Genomic DNA, 19,741 nt, shown 5'->3' on the forward strand with positions numbered 1-19,741 from the left:
TAGCACATTTCTATTTTATCAACTCACTTTGAAAAAAGAATCGTAAAAGCAGAAGAGAATTTAAATTTCTTGCAAAGAAAAGATACTGCATCGTATGAAACACATTTTTGAACATGGTCGAGCTAGGGGTTTTATTTCACTTTTGTTCAAATAAGTTACATAACGGGAAAAGGGTGATCAAATATAACTTTCAAATATTTCCCATAAACCTACTCTACCCGTACGAAGAACGGGCTTGCATATAATAATAGTAAATAATAATAGCTATATTCTCACAAATTTATATTTATTTCCAGCAAGACTCCTGCGTATATTTTACCAGTTTTGTCCTTAATGGAACCACAGTTCTTACACAATAGTTATTTCGTGTTTAAATTATATTTAATTTAATATTTGCTAAAACATTCGTAATATTTGTAATTTTAAATTTAGTTCTGTCAGAGACTCGCACCCCTAGATTAGGAGCCACTGCACTAGGGACTACCTAGAAACTTTGAATTTACACTTACATAGGATTTGTGACGTGGAGTACTTGTAAGAAAAATTTTTGAAAATTCACGAAAAGAGGAGGAATTGGGGTGAGAGTTATTTTAATAAGATATCCTTATCACCGAAACGTATAGGACTGGGAACTTAAAAATTGGTATTGGGATTTCCAATTTAAAATAAATTAACACGTGTTTCAGCATTTCTTTTATATCTTAGTAATAAAGGGGAACAAAAAGGTGAGAATAGGAATTATTACTCATATAATAGCATATCGGTATCTCAGAAACTCTGAAAGTTACAAACATGAAATTTGGCTTTAGGACTTCTTATTTAAAACAAAATCTGTTAAAGACAGTAAACAGGGCCACCCAATATTTTTCAATTAAAATTGAAACCAGAAGTTGTAGTAGATATCTACCACTTAGTGCTATATACTAGTGATTAGAGTGGAGATGGAATATATTCTAGGGACGCTTAATCGAATACAAAAGCCGTGCCTATCTATTGCCGTTTGTCATATAAAGTCTTGTTCAAGAAAACTTTGTCACTCACCTCTCTTTGAAAAGGCCTGTAGTCTTACCTATAGTTAGAATTAAATCAAATAAATGTGAATTTTGTTTGGTCGATTAAGAAGTTTTTTTAGAGCCACAGCATTATAATTTCCTTTTGTGGTTGCAAGAATATCATCTTTCATAGCAGGGTGAGTGGTGAAGATTTTTTGAACAAGACTGTAAGTGTACAACGATGGACGTTAAAACCGGAAGTGGTTGATTTCTAATAATTACGTTTGATTACAGGGTAAAAGAAGAGATGGTACCTATTTTAAGAACGCTAATTCATTAAAAAAAAAAAAAAAAACTCGCTGTCTCTTATAGGTCATATTCTATGTATATTACATTGGAACTGGAAGTCATACTGGATTACCAGGGTGTCTATCGGTCACGAAAGGGGTTTTAAAAAGTCACGAAATCAGAAAACGGTCATAAAAGACAAGAAATTTTGATTTTGGGTCACGATTCATTTTATCTGTACAAATATAAGTACATACTGGAAAATGTTGTTCTATAAAATGTCAAACTTCACCACCAAAAACGTCTATAGTTTTAGACGCTACCAAATCACAAGTAAAGCACGCTTCTATCACGTGCATGAAAATTGGCCCAAGTCGCACTCAAATTCGCTTTTGAGAATGTTACTAAATTTAATGGTTTGTTAAAGAAAAGGTCATGAAATTTCATTTTGGAATTTTAGTCGACACCCTGTCATTTCTGATTTTATTAGTGTGTTATGGATAGACGAAATGTATTCTTGGGATGCTCAGTCGATTGTCGAAAACAGCTTCTCGCTATCTATTACAGTTTTTGCTCTACAGTAATGAAAAATAAACCGAAAATGGTTGATATCTACCGCTTCTAGTTTTATCAAAGTGTTAAGGGTAGAAATGAAAGGTGTTCTTGGAATCTTTTAGTCGATTTCCCAAAACTGCTTCTCGCTCTATATTACCGTTTTTCCCCGCTCATTGTTAAAGCGTGAACTAGTTTATTTCTGCCACTTTCTATTTCAATACACTGTTAAGGATGGAGTTGAAAGGTATTCTTGGGATGCTAAATCGACTTCCGGAACCGTTTCTTGCTATCTATTACCCTTTTTGGTTTACAATATCAATGTTAAAAGCAAAAATGGTTGATTTCTACCACTCCTGGTTAATGATCCTCTACTAACGAACTCTTTTGAGATAATTACTCTAGTTATCAATTGCATAAAACATAAGTCAAATTCAGTTTCGTGCGGAGTAACGGACGGGATGGACCAAAGTATTAACTGTACAATATTATTATAAATCTTACTCCGTAATTCCAATAATTAGATAAATATTTCAGCGTTTTTGATTGTGATCTAGAAGGGGAGAAAAGGGTTTGGAAGAGAATAGAGGTGGATATTACAATTATTATTATACTAAGATGTTTATATCTCGGGATCCCGTAAAGTTGAAGACATGAAACGTGGTATTTGAACTGAAATTGGTATGCTTCCAGATATATAAAATGCAATGACATAGGCCGAGCAAACACGGTGGCCTGGGAGCAAAGCCCCCAGGTATTTCAACTGAAATTCAGTATACTTGCAGGTATGTGAGATGCGAGGCCGTAAGCCGAGCAAACACTGATGATTGCAGGTTTGAGATGCAAAGCGTTATACTGAACAAATTTGCGGGTCTGAGGGCAAAGCCGTCAGCGAGACGAAAGCTTGTATTAAATAAACTCTGATGAAGACACTAAGGAGGCTCACACAATATTTTCTTAATTAATAATGAAATAGGAAGTGGTAGTAGATTTATACCACTTCCGGTGTTAGTAGAGGGATTGGGTTGGTGACACAATTATATTCTTGCGATGCTTAATTGATTGCAGAAAACTGCGTCTTGCTATCTACTTCCGTACAGAGGTTGATATCTACCAGTTCCAGTTTTAGTAGAGGGTAAAGGATGAAGTGTATTCTTAGTCGGTTGTAGAAAACCGGGTTACGGTTTCTGCTCTGCAGTGATCAACGTTAAAACCGGAAAGGGTTGATGTCTTCCACTTCCGGTTTTAGTATAGGGTTAAGGATGGAGATGAGAACGGACGGTTAATCGATTATGGAAAATAGCGTTTTGTTATCTATTACAGTTTTTCTTCCATAGCAATCAACGTTAAAAGCAGGAAATGGCTACCCCTTCCTGTTTTAGTTGTAGGTTAAGAACAGAGATAATATGCATTCTTCGGACGTTTAATCGATTTTCAGAAACAGCTTCTAGCTTTATACTAACGTCTTCTGCTCTACAGTGATCAATCTTAAACCGGAAGTCGTTGATTTCTGCCACTTCCAGTTCAATAGTCACCTTCATTAATTTTAAAGCATGTTTTTCCTACATAATTATGTAACACTTGGTTAAAATCCAACTAAACTTGATACATATATGTCTTACAATCTGGAAAGAAATACTCGGGAGGGTAAGGAACCACTAGCATCCCAAGGAGTGGGGATGGGAGAGCTGACATTTTAAAAATAATTGTAATGATCGATATTCGTGTTGAATCCATAGTTTTCGGGTCAGTCGCTGATATGGATAATGACTGTTTCCATGCCGTTCAAATTCATCCCTGAAGAATCGGGAAGAGTGACATTTTAAAAGTAATCGAAAATGACGGATATTAAAGGCGAATCCATAGTTCTCATTAGTGCTAAGACGAATAGTGGTACTTTTGATACAATTTAAAAAGAAGTTAGAATGCAACTTTTGAATTTAAATTAATGTAAACTTATGCATTAAGAAAAAACTAGACTATTTGCCATCCAAAGTTGTAGGTGCGACTGTAGAGTTTTTTATTATTATTATTTTTAAAGTATACTTTTTAAATAGCACTACGACATGGGAAGGGGAGAGAGTGAGAGATTTCTGGCCTTTTCAACATATTCTTAAACGTTTATAAAGATTTTGTTAAGATTTTCTTATAATTTTAATTTATGCTTGTTTCTTATATTGCAAGTATACACAACTTGTAAGTTGTAAATACAACTTAATTTTGAAGAGACTCGAAAATGGTGACTCCGTTGTTTTAGTAGCTAGCACGCGCGCCTTTCGTGCACGTAGTCACACGTTCGATTCCAAGTGGGAGTCTCTTACAAAATTTGGACGATTACTGTGTTTGAATTTCATCATAATCTTTGAGTCTACGTCTCATATAACCTCGATGTAAAAAGGGAATCCTAAACTTAAATAATTAACTAACTTAAAACGGATGAGAGTACAAAACTTAAGGTTTCGGCAGAAAACTAGCACAAAACTTTGGAATAGAAGAAGTATCAAGTATCCAGTTGGAGGGGGGAGGGAAAGGATGGGAACACGGACATAAGACCATAAAACACATTATTGAAATGGCAGTCAGTGATGATTATAGAGGTGGCTCTTGGGCCTAGAGCTTCGAAATTCCCTCTAGGGCATTTCCCGAGCGAGCTCAATCTGAGTTACCAGAATTTTCACAGTACTATATTCACTCATCGTTTATTCAATCCCCCGCACTGGAAAATCTGAAATGAACATTGTCTCCTGTCGTGCTCAATATGAATTACATGAATTACATGTATAGAATACCAGGTAAGCGAGGTATTCTGGAAGAGTCAGGGAATTTGAAATTTCAAGAAAAGTTATAGAATTCTCGAATTCCTGCTACTAGTCAGGGAGATTTCAGGCTTTCGAAAGCATAAGTGCCGTTGTGTAACAGCGTGGACATTTTTAATCATGACTTTTCGTCATCGCATCCTTGCAGTATCAAACATGTTATTTCAAGGACAATTTTCTGTTGCTCCTTTAACTGTCATTTGGAACCGACAGTAGTTGACGGAATAATAACATATATATATATATATATATATATATATATATATATATATATATATATATATATATATATATATATATATATATATATGTTGAAAGAAAGTTCTGTTAGCATTTGATTCAACAGAGAAAGGGACCCATATATTGTAAAACTAGTTGAATATACACATGCTTCGCACAGGGGCTCTATTTGGAAGTCAACGCCTGTGGGAGTATCACCATTGAACTCAGCGACCGCGAAAACTATGGATTTGATACTAATATCGGTCATTTTGGGCTATATTTTACATGTTTCGGTATCCACCTCCCGCTGAGCATGACTCCTGGCCCGAATACTTGCAAGTCATCGCTAATGGAAGTGTCACCATTGATTTCAGCGACCGCGAATACTATGGATTTGACACTAATATCGGTCAGTTTGGATTACTTTTATATGTCTTGGTATGTCACCCCACCCTCCGATGATCCCCGGCCCGGAGCCGAATAGCGTTAATTTGGAAGTTAATGCGACTGGAGTTTCACCATTGATTTCAGCGACCGCGAAAACATGAATTCGACACTAATAGCTCAAGTGGTAGAGCGTTGGCTTCGCATTCGGGAGGTCGTGGCTTCGAATCCCGCTGCCTACCATCCTGACTGAGGTTTTCCAGGGTTTCCTTCAGTCCTACCAGGCAAATGCCGGGATGGCACCTACTAAACAGGCCCTGGCCGATACCTTCCCAAATCCTTTCCATTGTTAATGTTGTTGGATATTCAATGTAAAATGGCCTCTGAGCTGTATCTGGTAATTGTTAAATAAATAAATAAATATCGGTCATTTTCTACTACTTTTACATGTCCCGGTAAACGCCCCCCTGAGACCCCCTGGTTCGAATTTCGACAAAAACGTTTAACTCTGGTCTGGAGCCTGGACCAAGGTATTCGTGACTAAAATTTGGTAACTCTCGGTCAATTTGTCTGGTTCTCAGGCCGCACATAGACAGACAGACAGACAAACACACAAACAAACTCTTTATTTATATTAGAAGATAGTTTACAAGACAGTATTCAGTATGTACTTTTTATAATAATTGAGATCATAACGAAAGGAAAATTGTTATATTTGAATAAACAGGAGAAGGACGTAAATATTGCAAAATCTTTTTCAATACTTTTTTTTATTATTTTGCTGGAAATTTCTTCATAGTTTGTTATTAAAATACTTGCCAACATATCCTCATGTTATTGTCCTAACAAACCAATATAAGTTGATAGTAAAGTAGTTTAGATTGATCGAGCTTCTGGGCCTTCAGAATATCATGTCACTCCCCCCCCCCCCTCGTTACGAAATCCTGGCTAAACGAACCAATTTATGTTCCAGTAAAATAGTCTAGAGTGATCGAGCCCCTTTTGTGATGACCATAGTATTTCATGTCACGGACCGCCCCCCCCCCCCCCCTTCACGAAATCCTGTCTATGTGCCTGCAACACTGTCAGTAGCTACGTCCTCGACTTATATAGATTTACAAGTACAGCTTTATTTTCGTATTTTTTTTCAACAGTTAACCAATTTAAAACCTTATTATAGTTCAAAGTACTTATTAAATTTGTATCGTAAATAAGAATATGTAACTTCTTAAACACTTCGTTTCGCAGGATCCCCTTCAGCGCGTGCAACAATCAAAAACATGTTTGGCGTCTCACAAATGACAAAGGACAAAAAAGGAAAGCAAAAGCAGCACAGCAGTGCCTTATCGCAGTCAGAACTGACAACATAGTTTCGGTCGTCACTTACGCCAATAGACCTACAAGCGGTACAAGAGTTATACAGTTACAATATACGTTGTGCCACAGTAGCGTTACAGGCGGAATGTGCACGAACTACAAATGAATATGTTTCTTACAAGTATCAGTCACTGTTGCACCCTCTTTACATTCTACACATCCTTTTTTCTCCCACTTTTTGACCTTGACAAGCAGAAGTACCAGGCTTTCCGAGTTCACAACCATAAACTGTTACCAGAGTACGTTCTCAGTTCTTCGAATGGCTGTGCGCGCGAAGAACAAGGGAGATGATCGGACAACCGTATACGGCAGCCAGAAACACCCGGTTGCAATTTTAAATGTAAAATACAAATATAGAGCCTTGACAATGCCTTGAGGATGTATATCTATCTATCTATCTATCTATCTATCTATCTATATATATATATATATATATATATATATATATATATATATATATATATATATATATATATATATATACTTAACATGGGGAAAAATATTAACACTAACCGTATGTATTGCAAGAGGTCGTTCACATGTATTGTAAATTCCAAAGGGGGGCGAAGTGTGGAAGAGGTTGGGAGAGGCTGCCCTAGGCTAAAGAATGCGGATGATAAATGAAAGTGGATGATGATGTAAATGTTAGTGGAATGAGAATTTGGGAAGAAAGGGAGAACCCATGGACGCAGTGTTGTGCATAATTATAGTATATGTGGTACAATTACTTTTTATAGATATAAAATATAAATAAATATTTTTTTTATTTTATTTTTAAGGGAATACGAAAAGATTGTTAAGGACCTAACGGACAGAACTAAATCTCAACAGGAAGAGTTACTTAGAGAAAAAGCAGAAATTCAAGTTTTGAAGCAAACGGTTGAGAATCAGAGAACTGCATTAGCAGAAAAAGATGTAAGTACACTTTATTACATTAAGTATCATAATGACCGTTCTTCGCACGGAAAATATATTTTTGCATCTTCGAAAGTTAGCTAAATCATTCTTGCATGATATATTCGTAATCTGTATGAGCTAGAATTAGTGAGATAATTTGTACAAAATATAAATGTTTCCCCTTTCAGTTGTTTCAAAAATCTGTTAAATGACGAAAAAAACTTTTTCATGGCTTGTTTCTCCTCTTAGGGGTAGCTTATTTTAAAGCTCTATTCTGTCTTTAGCCTAAAGTTCAAAGATAATATTTATACAAAATTTCGAAATCATACACGCAGCAGTTCAGGAGTTTTGGTAAAAGTCGAAGAAAAAGTTCAACGCTCCGTTTTCTTCAGTAAGAGAAGTATTTCGTAAGCTCAGACTTATCGTTAGCCTAGGGTTATTGACAACATTCGTCAAATTTCTGCGGTTAGTTGTATCAAAGATTTGCGGAACAGCGAGAGGACTTTCAAGCCCTCCCCTTTTCCCATGGGGAGATTGTTTTTCTTAAATTTTGTCTTATCCCCAGCCAAAGGTTGAAGAACATTTCAAAAAATGTGGCTACGTCTAACTGCTTCAAAGATTCGATAAATGAAGAAAATATTTTCAAGTCTCCCTCCTTTCCCGTAGGGGTTTCAATTCGTGAAACTTAGTCTGTTTCTCACACGAGGGTATAAGAACATTTTTACACTACTTCAAGTACCTACATTTCAATATTTTGAAAATGTGATAAATGATGAAAACTTATATAAAACAGCCTTCCCTCTCTTGGGTTACAATTGTAAAATTCTATGATTAATGGAAACATTTGTACTAAACTCCAATTCTCTATTTCCAATTGATTCAGAGATGTGCTAAACAGCAAAGAACCCTTTCTCCCCTTTTGACGTCTTATTTCGTAAAAATTGTTTCGTTGTCAGTCTATGGCACATGGAGAACATTCCTACGAAATTTCAAGGCCCTGCTCCTCATAATTTCGGAGATCTGGTGAACGGCTAGAAACATTTAAGCCCTTCTTTTCCCGCCCAGGGATCGAATTTTGTATATTTCAATTTCCTCAAGGAGAGCGGTAGCTCAGTGGTAGAGCGTTCACCTCCGGTGCTTGGGGTCCCTGGTTCGATCCCAGCTCACGCCGTGTGGAATTTGTGGTGGACAAACACTGTGCTTGTGGGTTTTATCGGGATTCTCCCGTTTCCTCCCACTTTCTTCAATCTACCATTTCACTCATCTCTCATCATCACCGTCTCCTTTAGCCTAACCGGCATAAACGTGGGACGTAAAACTTAAAGATTTCATTTCATTTTCAATTTCCTCATCAAGCCGAATACACAAAGAATGGTTATACAAAATTTCAAACTTCAGTGCCTAATAGACAGAACTCGAACGAGAGAAATTTTAATGATTGAGAGAACAAAATATCAACTCCCTTTCTTGCTTTAGGATCGCATTTCTCAAAATCCCGTATCAGCAGCCTAGGGTGCAAAAAGAATATTGACAATTTCAAGAATCCGTATCTTGTTTCGGAGATTTGGTGAATGCCACAAAAACATTAAAGCCCTCATTTCGTAAAATTCCTTGTCACATAACCTAGAAGTCAAAGGGTTTATTTATACAAAATTTAAAGGATTCACGCTTAACAGCTTCAGAGATATGTTAAGTGAATCAGTGAGTGAGTCAATGGTTTTAATTTTTAATCTGTATATATATATATATATATATATATATATATATATATATATATATATATATATATATACAACTCCTCCTAGATCGCTGAACCCATTTTGATGATTTTTCAGTATTTCACTTAACCCTGCCTAGTTTTTTCATGTTATTTTGATTAAAATGCGTATCCTAAATGGGGGGAGGGCTTCAAAATATATGCGAAAAATTTAGGACCTCACGATCCTGTCAACTTAGGAAGATGAAAGTTGATGTATAAATTCTTCGTTTAAAAATAAGTAGACGCGTTTTCCAACGTTTTAAAACATTCTATTAGGAAGATTGACCGCCATACGTAGATGAAATTATGGAAATTATCAGTCCGGATTTAGGCGAAATCGATCAACTATCGATCAGATATTTACCATTCGAGAAATACTCGAAAAGAGATGGGAATTAAATACCCCGGTACATCAATTATTTATTAATTTTAGAAAGACCTACGAGTTGGTTAGCAGGAAAATATTGTACAACATTGCTTCACAATTTGGAATACCGAAAAAAAAAACTAGTTAGATTAATTAAAATGTGTTTAAATGAATCCCAAAATAAAGTTCGAGTAGAAAAATTCTTGCCAACAAGGTTTCACTTCGAGAACGGTCAGATAGAAGATGCGTTGTCGCGATTATTATTCAACTGTGTTTTGGAGTACGCTATAAGGAAAATCAAAGACAACAACCAGGTCCTACAGCTGAATAGTATTCACCAGGTTATTGCGTATGCTGATAATGTAAATTTAATAGGGAATGATAGACGAACAATGGAAAGAAATGCAGAGAAAACTAAATACATAGAAGTTCCTCGGGATCGTAATACGTTAAATTGTGGATGCGTTAAAATATCGAATAATACTTTTGATAAAGTGGATACTTTCAAATATCGAGGATCAGTACTAACAGACGAAAACCATATCCACGAAAAAATTACATGTCGACTGAAAGCAGGAAATTCGTGTTATTATTCAGTTCAAAATCTTTCGTCGTCGCGAATTTTGTCGATGAATTTAAAGCTTAAAATATATAAAACGACAATAATGCCTGTTGTTCTATATAGTTGAGAAACATGGTCGCTCACTCTGAGGGAAGAACGCAGACTGAACGTATTTGAAAATAAAATCGTGAGACGAATATTCGGACCCAAGAGGAACGGGAATGGGGAATGGCGGAAACTTCATAACGAGAAACTACATAATTTATATGGTTTACCCAACATTGTTAGGGTCGTTAGGTCTAGGAGGCTTAGGTGGGCAGGTCATGTACCTAGGATGGAAGAAAGTAGAAACGCTTTCAAAGTCTTGACTGGAAGACCAATCGGAAAGCTACCATTAGGAAGACCTAGGCGGAGATAGGACAATATTAAGATGGATCTGTCTCAAATAGAAACACAAAGTAGGAACTGGATCCAGTTGGATAAGGACAGAAATCAATGGAGAGCTTTTGTGAACGGGACATTGAACTTGTGGGTTCCATAGGCCATAGAGTTAATTAGCTTTAGGGCGGCAAGGGGCCCTTCTATCGTCTGTATATATAAAAATAAATGAAATTATATTTGTCCCCAGACTCTTCCTAGACCACTGCACCGATTTTGAGTTTTGATACAAGACAGGACCATGACCTAACTTATCATGTTACTTTAAGTTGCTTATCGTACGGGGGGAAACAAGGGGATCAAAAGTAGTATGCGAAACAATCAGTATTTCACGATCCTTACAACTTAAAAATAAGTAAAGTTGTTTATATATTCTTCATTAAAATAAGCGACTCCGTGATCTAACGTTTTTGAAAATTCTAGTTTTGAGGGAGGGCAAGGGAACATCTTCAATATATGTAAAAAAGAATATAATGATGTTTGTCCGCGAAATCCTCTTAGACCGCCGCACCGATTTTGATTATTTTTAATACATGACTGATCTCAGTTAGGTTTTTATCATTCACTTTGATTAAGATGAGTATACTAAGAACGAGCTGGGGTTCAAAACTTGTACAAAAACTGAGTATCTTACGATCGTGTTAACTTAGCAAGATGAAATTTAGTATATATTATTCATTTGAAATGAGTGTACCCTGCCCTAACTTATGTTTTTAGCACATTTTCGGCATGGGCATGAAGGGTAAGGGGTGTGATAAGTATCATGTTTGACTGCTGGCTCCTTCTAAATTGCTGCACCGATCTTAATGGTTTTTGGTACATGAGTAGACTCTGGCCTAACTTTGGTTTTAGCACATTTTCGGCAATGGGAGAACGCGTGAGGGGTGGCATGTAAAAATAATCGAAAACGACTGATATTAGTGTCCAATCCATAGCTTTTAGGGCCGCTGAAATGATTGGACACTCGATGCCGCTTAGGGCCAAACTTATCCCCCTTCAGCATGAGGTTGGGAAATGTAAAACTACTCAAATACTACCAATAGTAGTGTCTAATTCATAGTTTTCAGGATCAGTAAGATTAATCTAACATTCTCGACATCGTTGAAATCTAAAAGAGTACAGCTTCTATCGATATGGGATGGGGTGGGAAGAGAGTGACATATAAAAGTAAACGAAAACTACTGATTGAGATGAATAGTGACAATACCGATGCCGTTTAAGTCCAAATTCGTCTCCTATGCATATCCAAAGGGGAGGAAGAGTTCAAATACTTGACAAAAACCCATTCTCCCTTGCAAAGGACGGGCATGTCAGTTAGTCTATATAAACACAAGCCGAGGTGAACCAAACTCAGACCTTCCAGGCGTGCAAAACCGTAAAACACAGTCTCTTTTGTTAAGGCGAGCCTATCCGTGGCCGAGCTCGGCACCAAATATAGCGAACTTTATTTCTTGCCCACCGGATTGCGATTAGATCCGGCCAGTAGTCACTGAGAAATAAAGTACAGGCTTTCCAATGCTCCTATATTTCCTATTTTTCCTATATATTTGCGTCTCTTCCTATAAACTCTTCTATTTCCTGTATTTTAACGGAACCACCTATATTTTTGTGACATTGCTACTTCCAGTTGTGAAAATAACATAAGGAAATAAGGTGTGGGTTGTTGGAGGGCCTTTCGTCTCCACAGTAGGGTGGTTGAATGGATACTCTTCTGTTTCGTCCTTTCATGTTTATTGTCTAAAGATAATTACACGAAAGAATATACAGCTGGCGCAAAAAGTATTCATACACCTACAAAATGGAAAAAAGAATAACCTAGTTTTGTCATATTCATTAAAAGTTCTAGAGAGTAGTGATTTTGAAGACTTATAAATAATTCATTTATATTACCTTCTGCGCTATCAAAAAAGGACATGGCTGACGTTAGTGTTGCCCAGGTAATGATCCAAACCGCATCCTTGAAGATGAATGAAGTACAAAAAATTCAAGACTAACAGAACAAAGGGAAACGGAAGATGGCAAATAAGTATATTCAGGCACTGAAGAAAATGAAAGTGTAACTGATACTTTTGCTGTTGTATATATTTCCTTAGATGCACTAAGTTCTATGTGCAAATGTGTATTTAGATACTTACCAAACCAACTCTTTGTATCTTGTGTTTTGTGATTTTTTAAAAATGAATTTCGTTTTGATTTTTACAACTTATGTATATTATTTGAAAAGAAAGATAGGATCTTACAATTGATAAAATTATTCACATCTTGGATACGTATACTAACAAAGACTGATTTCCGTTTTACACTTTCCTTATGGTCGTTGCATAGTACTGGTGAGCTACAGAAGGTGAATTCACCTAAGATGGCCAAAGTTTGTGCGCTCACCTGCTCACGAGAATCTCTTCCTCCACCAACTGTTGTGCTCGATGTGGTGGCCACGAGCCTGGACTATCTCCCTGCAACGCAATTTCCACTGAAGCAGTGCGCGTCGAAAGTGTCTGAGGAAATTGTAGACGACACCGCTTGACAAGCTTTCCAAAGCCCCGCTATGGTGGTGGGACTCCTTCGCGCGAGGCCTTGTTTCAGAAGGCCAAAGGCGCAGAAATCCATCGGCGACGCATCTGGTGATTTCACGGGTATGGACGAGAAGGGTATATCAGACATACCAGTCTTCGTGACCATACGCCGATAATACGCGACAGAACTCCGAGCAGTGTGACTGGATGCTTTCTCCATGTGAATTCACACCTTCCGGGTGTCCCTGCCATACAACTGTGGGATGTGCATTGTGTATAAGGGTTCCATGATGTTCGTTTGAAAGTAGGCTGTATTCACCTTGGCCTTCGAATCCACACGATGCATTGGCAACTTCCCATGGACACAGAAACCTGCCACCACCGTGAAAACTTTCAAAAACTTCTCACGACATTCATGGACGAACTCGCTGCGGCCCTTCGCATCATGTGGTGAATAAAAAATGACCCTTGGCTTATTGGTGTCATCAAGGTAGATCCAGGCTTCATCCAGAGTGTCAACCCACGGCCATTTGTCACCTGAGAGGTACTGTTCATACAACTTTCTTGCGTTCGTGAATCTCTCTTGAATGTGCCTTGGTGATAACTTTTGCTCCATCGCATTATGACGTTTATTCAGTCCCAAATTGTCCTTTATGATACCACACATTGTGCTCTGTGATACCCTGCATGAGGTGGTAAGGTTTTTTTGGGTGGATGGGTTCTTCTTCACAACTGATGCCCTGATGTTTGACAAAGCGTGGTGTCCTGACTGGACATGCCCGTTTCCTTTTTACTCTAACGACTTGATATTTAGGGCTGGTGCTTTTACAGCGCTGGCTTACCCTTGCTACAGTACGCCTGCTGATATTGTTGCCCCTTGCCGCGTCCATTTTCACAATTACTGACGCACTGAATTGTGTATCGGAAAGTGCACATATGTGTCCTTCGCATTAAGATGTCACTTTAATAGACATAATAGCTGTTCACCACAAAAACTTCCACACAACGTTGTACGTGACTCACTACTGGATTCACAGGCTATTGAATTCTAGTTCCTTCTCCTACGCTGTGCTCGTCATAAGCTCTGTAAAATTGGCCTTCTTAGGTGAATTGACCTTTGGTACGTACGAAAACAGTAAGAAACTCGTATAAAATATTGCAACGAGATAATTACCCATTTAGTTATATTGAGAATACAATGTGTGTTCATATAACAATTGGTGTAATTTCCATGTGATTTTTTTCCTACCTATTGGATAATTTAAATTTCCTTTCTGACAAATTCAGATAACCTCCTATATTTTTTGGTCGTGATTTCCTATATATTTTTCTATTTGCATTGGAAAGCCTTAAAGTACCACATAAAAGGCGAACCGAACTAAGCTGTGCCTGTCCCGTGCCGACGCTGGCAACCAAATATAGCAGTTTTTAATTCCTTAGAAAGTGGCTATTTACCTACGAAACTTGGTATAGATCCGGCCAGTGGTTACCAAGAAATACAAGTGGAGTCAAGTCGAGCCCAGCTAAGCCGAGCCTGTCTCTGACCGAGCTCGACCACCAAGTATAGCAAGCTTTATTTCTCAGACGATGGGCTATTTGCCCCCCAAATTTCGTTTAGACCCGGCCAGTACTTGTCGAGAAAGAAAGCCCGACGAGAGCGAGCCCGGCCATTAAATATAGCGATCTTTATTTCTTAGACAATAGGCTACTTGCTCACCAAATTTCGTTCATATCTGGCCAGTAGTTACCTAGAAGTATAGTACCGCATACAGGGCGAGCCGAGTCTGTTCCTGGCTGAGCTGGCTCCCAAATATAGCATTTTTTGTTTCTTAGCCAATAGGCTATTAGCCAATTTACTCACCAAATTTGGTTAATCACCACACAGACACAGCTACCTTCCTACCCACCCTCGTGAAACTATAAGCTCTCGTATGCTTATACCGGGAGCTAAAAAATTGAAGTGAAGTTATTTGGCGGCTGATAAATTCTAGACTGCAGCAGCGATTTAGATGGTTTTTGGCTCATGAATGGACGATGGCCTGGCTTAGGGCTTTATCATGTTACTTTAATTAAAGTGCATATGCTAAGGAGAGGGAGCGTGGGTTCAAACTTTATGCGGAAAACTGAGTATCTCACGATCCTATTAAGTTAGGAAGATAAAGTTGGTATATAAACTCATTAAAAATAAGCAGCTCTTTGCTCAAATGTTTTTGGAGAATTCCCGTTTGACTGAGGGAGCCATATACAGTATATACTGGAAAAATAAGACATCCTTTCGGATAGTGGGTGGAAAGGGAGTACCGGTAAAAATAAACGAAAACTAGCGGTATTAGTGTCGAATCCATAGTTTTCAGCATAGCTGAGATGACTAGTAACACTCTTGATGTAGTTTAAGTCCAATTCCGGTTTCCATTAGCACCTCTAGGGAAGGCAGAGAGGGTATGATGTATAGAAATAATGGAAAGGAACCGATATTAGTTTCTAATCTATGATTTTTGGGGTAGCTAAGCTTATGTCACCGACTCTCCCGATAGCATTTTAGCCCATGTTTAGGCAAGTAGGGGCATGTCAGCTGGCCCAAGAATTGACAGGGACATCGCCCAAGGCGTTGATTTGTTATTCCCATCATTTCTTTATTTTCAGATTGTGTAAACCTTATTTTTCTGGTGCAGCAGGTCAGCTGGCCTGAAAATCGACAGAAGCTGCAACATCTTGAGTTGCTCTTCGTTATTCATTTCACTCATTCTTTTACTTTCAATCATTTTGCATAAATCTTACTCTTTCCGTGCGAAAAATGGACATTCCAACTGGTATATAGATATAGTAATTTGATTTTCTTTTATTAACTTTTATTATTATTTATTAAAACATATTTAACGTTTTAGTGGCATTTATTTATTTATTTTTAATAATTCTGTCGTAATATTTATGTCTGATATTCAGTTTTGGAATACAATGTATTGTATTTTTCAAGTAGTTAGTATGAATATCTTTGTCATCCAGAAAGTGTCTTTGGTTTCGAAGTATCCTATTTTCCTAACAGGTGAATAGTTATGTCTGTGTTTTATGTTGGGAAATCCAAATATATATTCGCATATTTCCAAGTAGACTTTCCATTTTGAGGGTTATATATATATATATATATATATATATATATATATATATATATATATTAGCCTACTAGGTGTGGTCACTCGGGACGCCAGTGAGCATTTGTCAAACCTGGGGAAACACACACTTGTATGGGCGTGTTTCCTTTATAAATTTGAGAACAAACGCTAGTGAAACGAAAAGAAAAATACGCTAGACATTTGATAGGGATGTGGTAAAGGAACCATTAGTAAAACTATTCTTTAACAAAAATAAGACGAGTCATGATTCTTTCCAGAGTCCTATTTCTCAAATCTACTAGACAAGTAATACTTATTCATTCACTTGTAGTACTAAAATCCTTTTCAGTAGCTTTTTGCACCCTTTGTAAACAATGCAGTCTGAAATGTAGAAGTGTTACCAACTAACTAAATTTAAAAAATTATATATTTTGATAACAAATGAAGAAATAAAATTAAAGGGGGGAAACAAGGAGATTAAAAATGAAGTGTCAGGACGAAGAGCCATTTTCTCTCCCCTGATTATTTGAACTAGTATATAAAAGTAGACACGCACCAGCAGGAAGAAAGTAAGAATCATACGTTGAATTTATCCTGTCATTGTAAGTTACAGCTAATTATGACCGGTCATAATCTTCTCTATATCAGAGAGTTCATGTAATAACCCAACAGTTACAGTTTGCCACAACTAAACTTTATAATACCTATTCAGAACGTTTCTGCTGGCTGTGAACCAATGTAAAATGTTGGAATCAGAGCCACCCTTCGTGTGTTCTGCTGCTTACAAGGGTCCAAATGGATGAATCTAGTTGCGGGATGATACATAGCGCACCTGATAGAGGATGTGAAAACATGTGTATGTACAAGTTATAGCGTCTGAGCGCCATAAGAAACAGAGGGGGAAGGGATCAAAGTTGGTGGGAGAATGGCCATGTTATGTTATAGAAATACATCGAATAAACTGTTGAATCGTCAAAATAGTGAAAGATAGACTATTCAAACGGTGGTAGTTTCACCTATTGGCAAGAGAAGAATGGGCCGAGTAGATCACGAACCTCCGCCGCCATCTTGAAATCTACCATTTAGAAATTGTGATTTTTTTTTAACGGAAAGGTAGTCTGTGATATATCAATTAGGGCCGGCATGTTCCCAAAAAGTCAATTATGAACTTTATTGTTCGTTATCTATGCTTATTTGGTAGATTTAGGATCATCTTTATAGTTAACGAAAATCCAGGAGACTGCTAGTATACTCGCAAGTTGAAAGTTTTCATTACCACAAAAACACATGTAAGTTAAATATATATATAAGCCAAGAAAACTAACAGTAAAATGTGATATCCAAGTTGTATATTATTACATTATTAATTATGACATTGCTTCCAATTTGATTCATATAGTAACGAGAAGAGAACTGTTCCAGTTTAGAAGAACCCGCTCCACTTGTTTTCTTGGTTTTTTGCGCTTTTGATCGGAAACAATGTTGAGTTTATACAGCTACCTTTTGTTAAATGACACACTTACTAATATAGATTGGAATGCAATTATTACGTACGGTACGTAAACCACTATTCTTTTCACCACTTGCTATATTTTTCACTCAACTTTCTTTGCCCATTTTCGTAAGGAATAGCTAGGGACGAGCGTAGTGGCATGTGTTATCTGGATGAAAAGTGGATTACTGTAGTCGAATACAGCAATGAACCTGTAGCGGAAAATAAGTTATCAGGTGAGGTGGCTTTCCCGAATGTCTATCGCAGCGTTTCCCAACCTTTTTCAACTTGCGGCACACTACAGGTGTTACTTGGATTCTCGCGGCACACTTACAGTGATGAAAATTTTCCATAAAATTTTGAAACGGAAAATTTTCCGATTCATAAAAACATACTCCACTTATTCCTACATCGTTGTTTAGTCGTGATGTGAGGTGGAAAATTTTCTTCTATATTTTTCCGGAAAACTTTCCGTTCTAAACAAATTGTTAAAACGTGAAATATCGTTTAAAGAATCTGAAAATGTTCATGGCTCAAACAATTTTCAGTACTATGTAGGAACAAGCGAAACAATTTTTCATGAATGAAAATATTTTCTGTCTTCTGTGGAAAAATTGAAAAACTTTTTATGAGCCGAAAAACTCATCATTTTGAAGCAAAAAGTGAAACAACTTTTTTGAATCGGAAAGTTTTATTGTTCTGTAGAAACAATTGAAAGGAATTTTTATGGATCGGAAAATTTTCATTGCGATGTAGAAACAAGTGGAAAAACTTGCATAAGCCGGACAGTTTTGGATATTATGTATAGTGATGTTAGATGGAAAATTTTCCACTATATTTAACTCCACATTGAGATATAAAATTCGATTCCTGTAGAGGAAAATTAGACAGCAACAAATTATAATTTTCCAATTAGCTTTCGGGAACCAGAAAATTTTTTAATATTTGAAGTTGGGAAGAAAAATTTAGTCTCTCTCTCTCTCTCTCTCTCTCTCTCTCTCTCTCTCTCTCTCTCTCTCTCTCTGTGTGTGTGTGTGTGTGTGTGTGTGTGTATATATATATTGGAATTTTGTATAATCAACATCTTAGAGCAGATATTTGTATTGGAAAACTATTATTATTATGCATAAAAATGTATTGGAAATAATGACGATTCGATAGATAAAAAAGAAATGTTTTTTATTTTGTAAATTAAAATGAAATTACTTGTTGCTTTTAGAACGCAGCGCTAATAGTGCAGCTTTTTGTGTTTCTTTTATTATTCTATTGGAAGAGCAACTACACAAATCAGCTTCCTTATTAGTTATATTTCACTTACTCTTCTGAATGAATATTTGAATAAATAAATGTTTATTTCCAGAAAATGGTCATTATTTGTTTTCATGAGTTACTTAAACTCGAATTTTGGATAGTAAAAATTTACAGTAGCCACTTTATATTTTCTCTACTTTTTTATAAATGTTGCAGTATGTAAATCTAGAGAAGTAGTAAAGCTATGAGAAAACTTCATCTTACGCGTATTAAACTGACAAAATATAATTTTGTGATATCAAAGGTGGATTCTGAGAGAAGAATGCATTGAAGTTTTTGAAACATTTTTGAAGAAATGAAGAATCGTTAGATTTTCACATCATGAAACTTTTAAGACAATATTTATTACCAATAAATTTTACAGCAATATTTATTACCAATAAATTTTATGGCTAACCAACGATGTACGAATTATTGAAGTATGTTTTTATGAATCAGAAAATATTCATCACTTTTAATAAATTTAAATTTTAAGTAATAGAATGGGATATTTGTATTCTACGAACTCGATGTATGTTCTCGGCACTTTACATATATATATATATATATATATATATATATATATATATATATATACAGAGAGGGAGAGAGAGTTGAGTTGATTTTAACATCCCTTTCAGCAGCGAGGCTATATGAGACGGGACCAACTGATTAACGTGGA

General features: G+C 36.6%; 1 protein-coding gene across 5 annotated transcripts in view; it reads left to right on the forward strand.

Moving 5' to 3' along the window:
- LOC145688206 (carboxy-terminal kinesin 2-like) overlaps positions 1 to 19,741 on the forward strand; it is a 233,128-nt gene that overhangs the window by 86,350 nt on the left and 127,037 nt on the right. For all 5 annotated transcript variants that reach the window (XM_081762093.1, XM_081762097.1, XM_081762094.1 and 2 more), the window contains one exon: positions 7,411 to 7,546. In XM_081762093.1, coding sequence (XP_081618219.1) covers positions 7,411 to 7,546 — 136 coding nt within the window. The remainder of the gene's footprint in view (positions 1 to 7,410; positions 7,547 to 19,741) is intronic.

The sequence above is a fragment of the Thermobia domestica genome, chromosome 6 (genome assembly GCF_964235325.1).
Source record: "Thermobia domestica chromosome 6, izTheDome1.hap1.1, whole genome shotgun sequence".
Lineage (NCBI taxonomy): Eukaryota > Metazoa > Arthropoda > Insecta > Zygentoma > Lepismatidae > Thermobia > Thermobia domestica.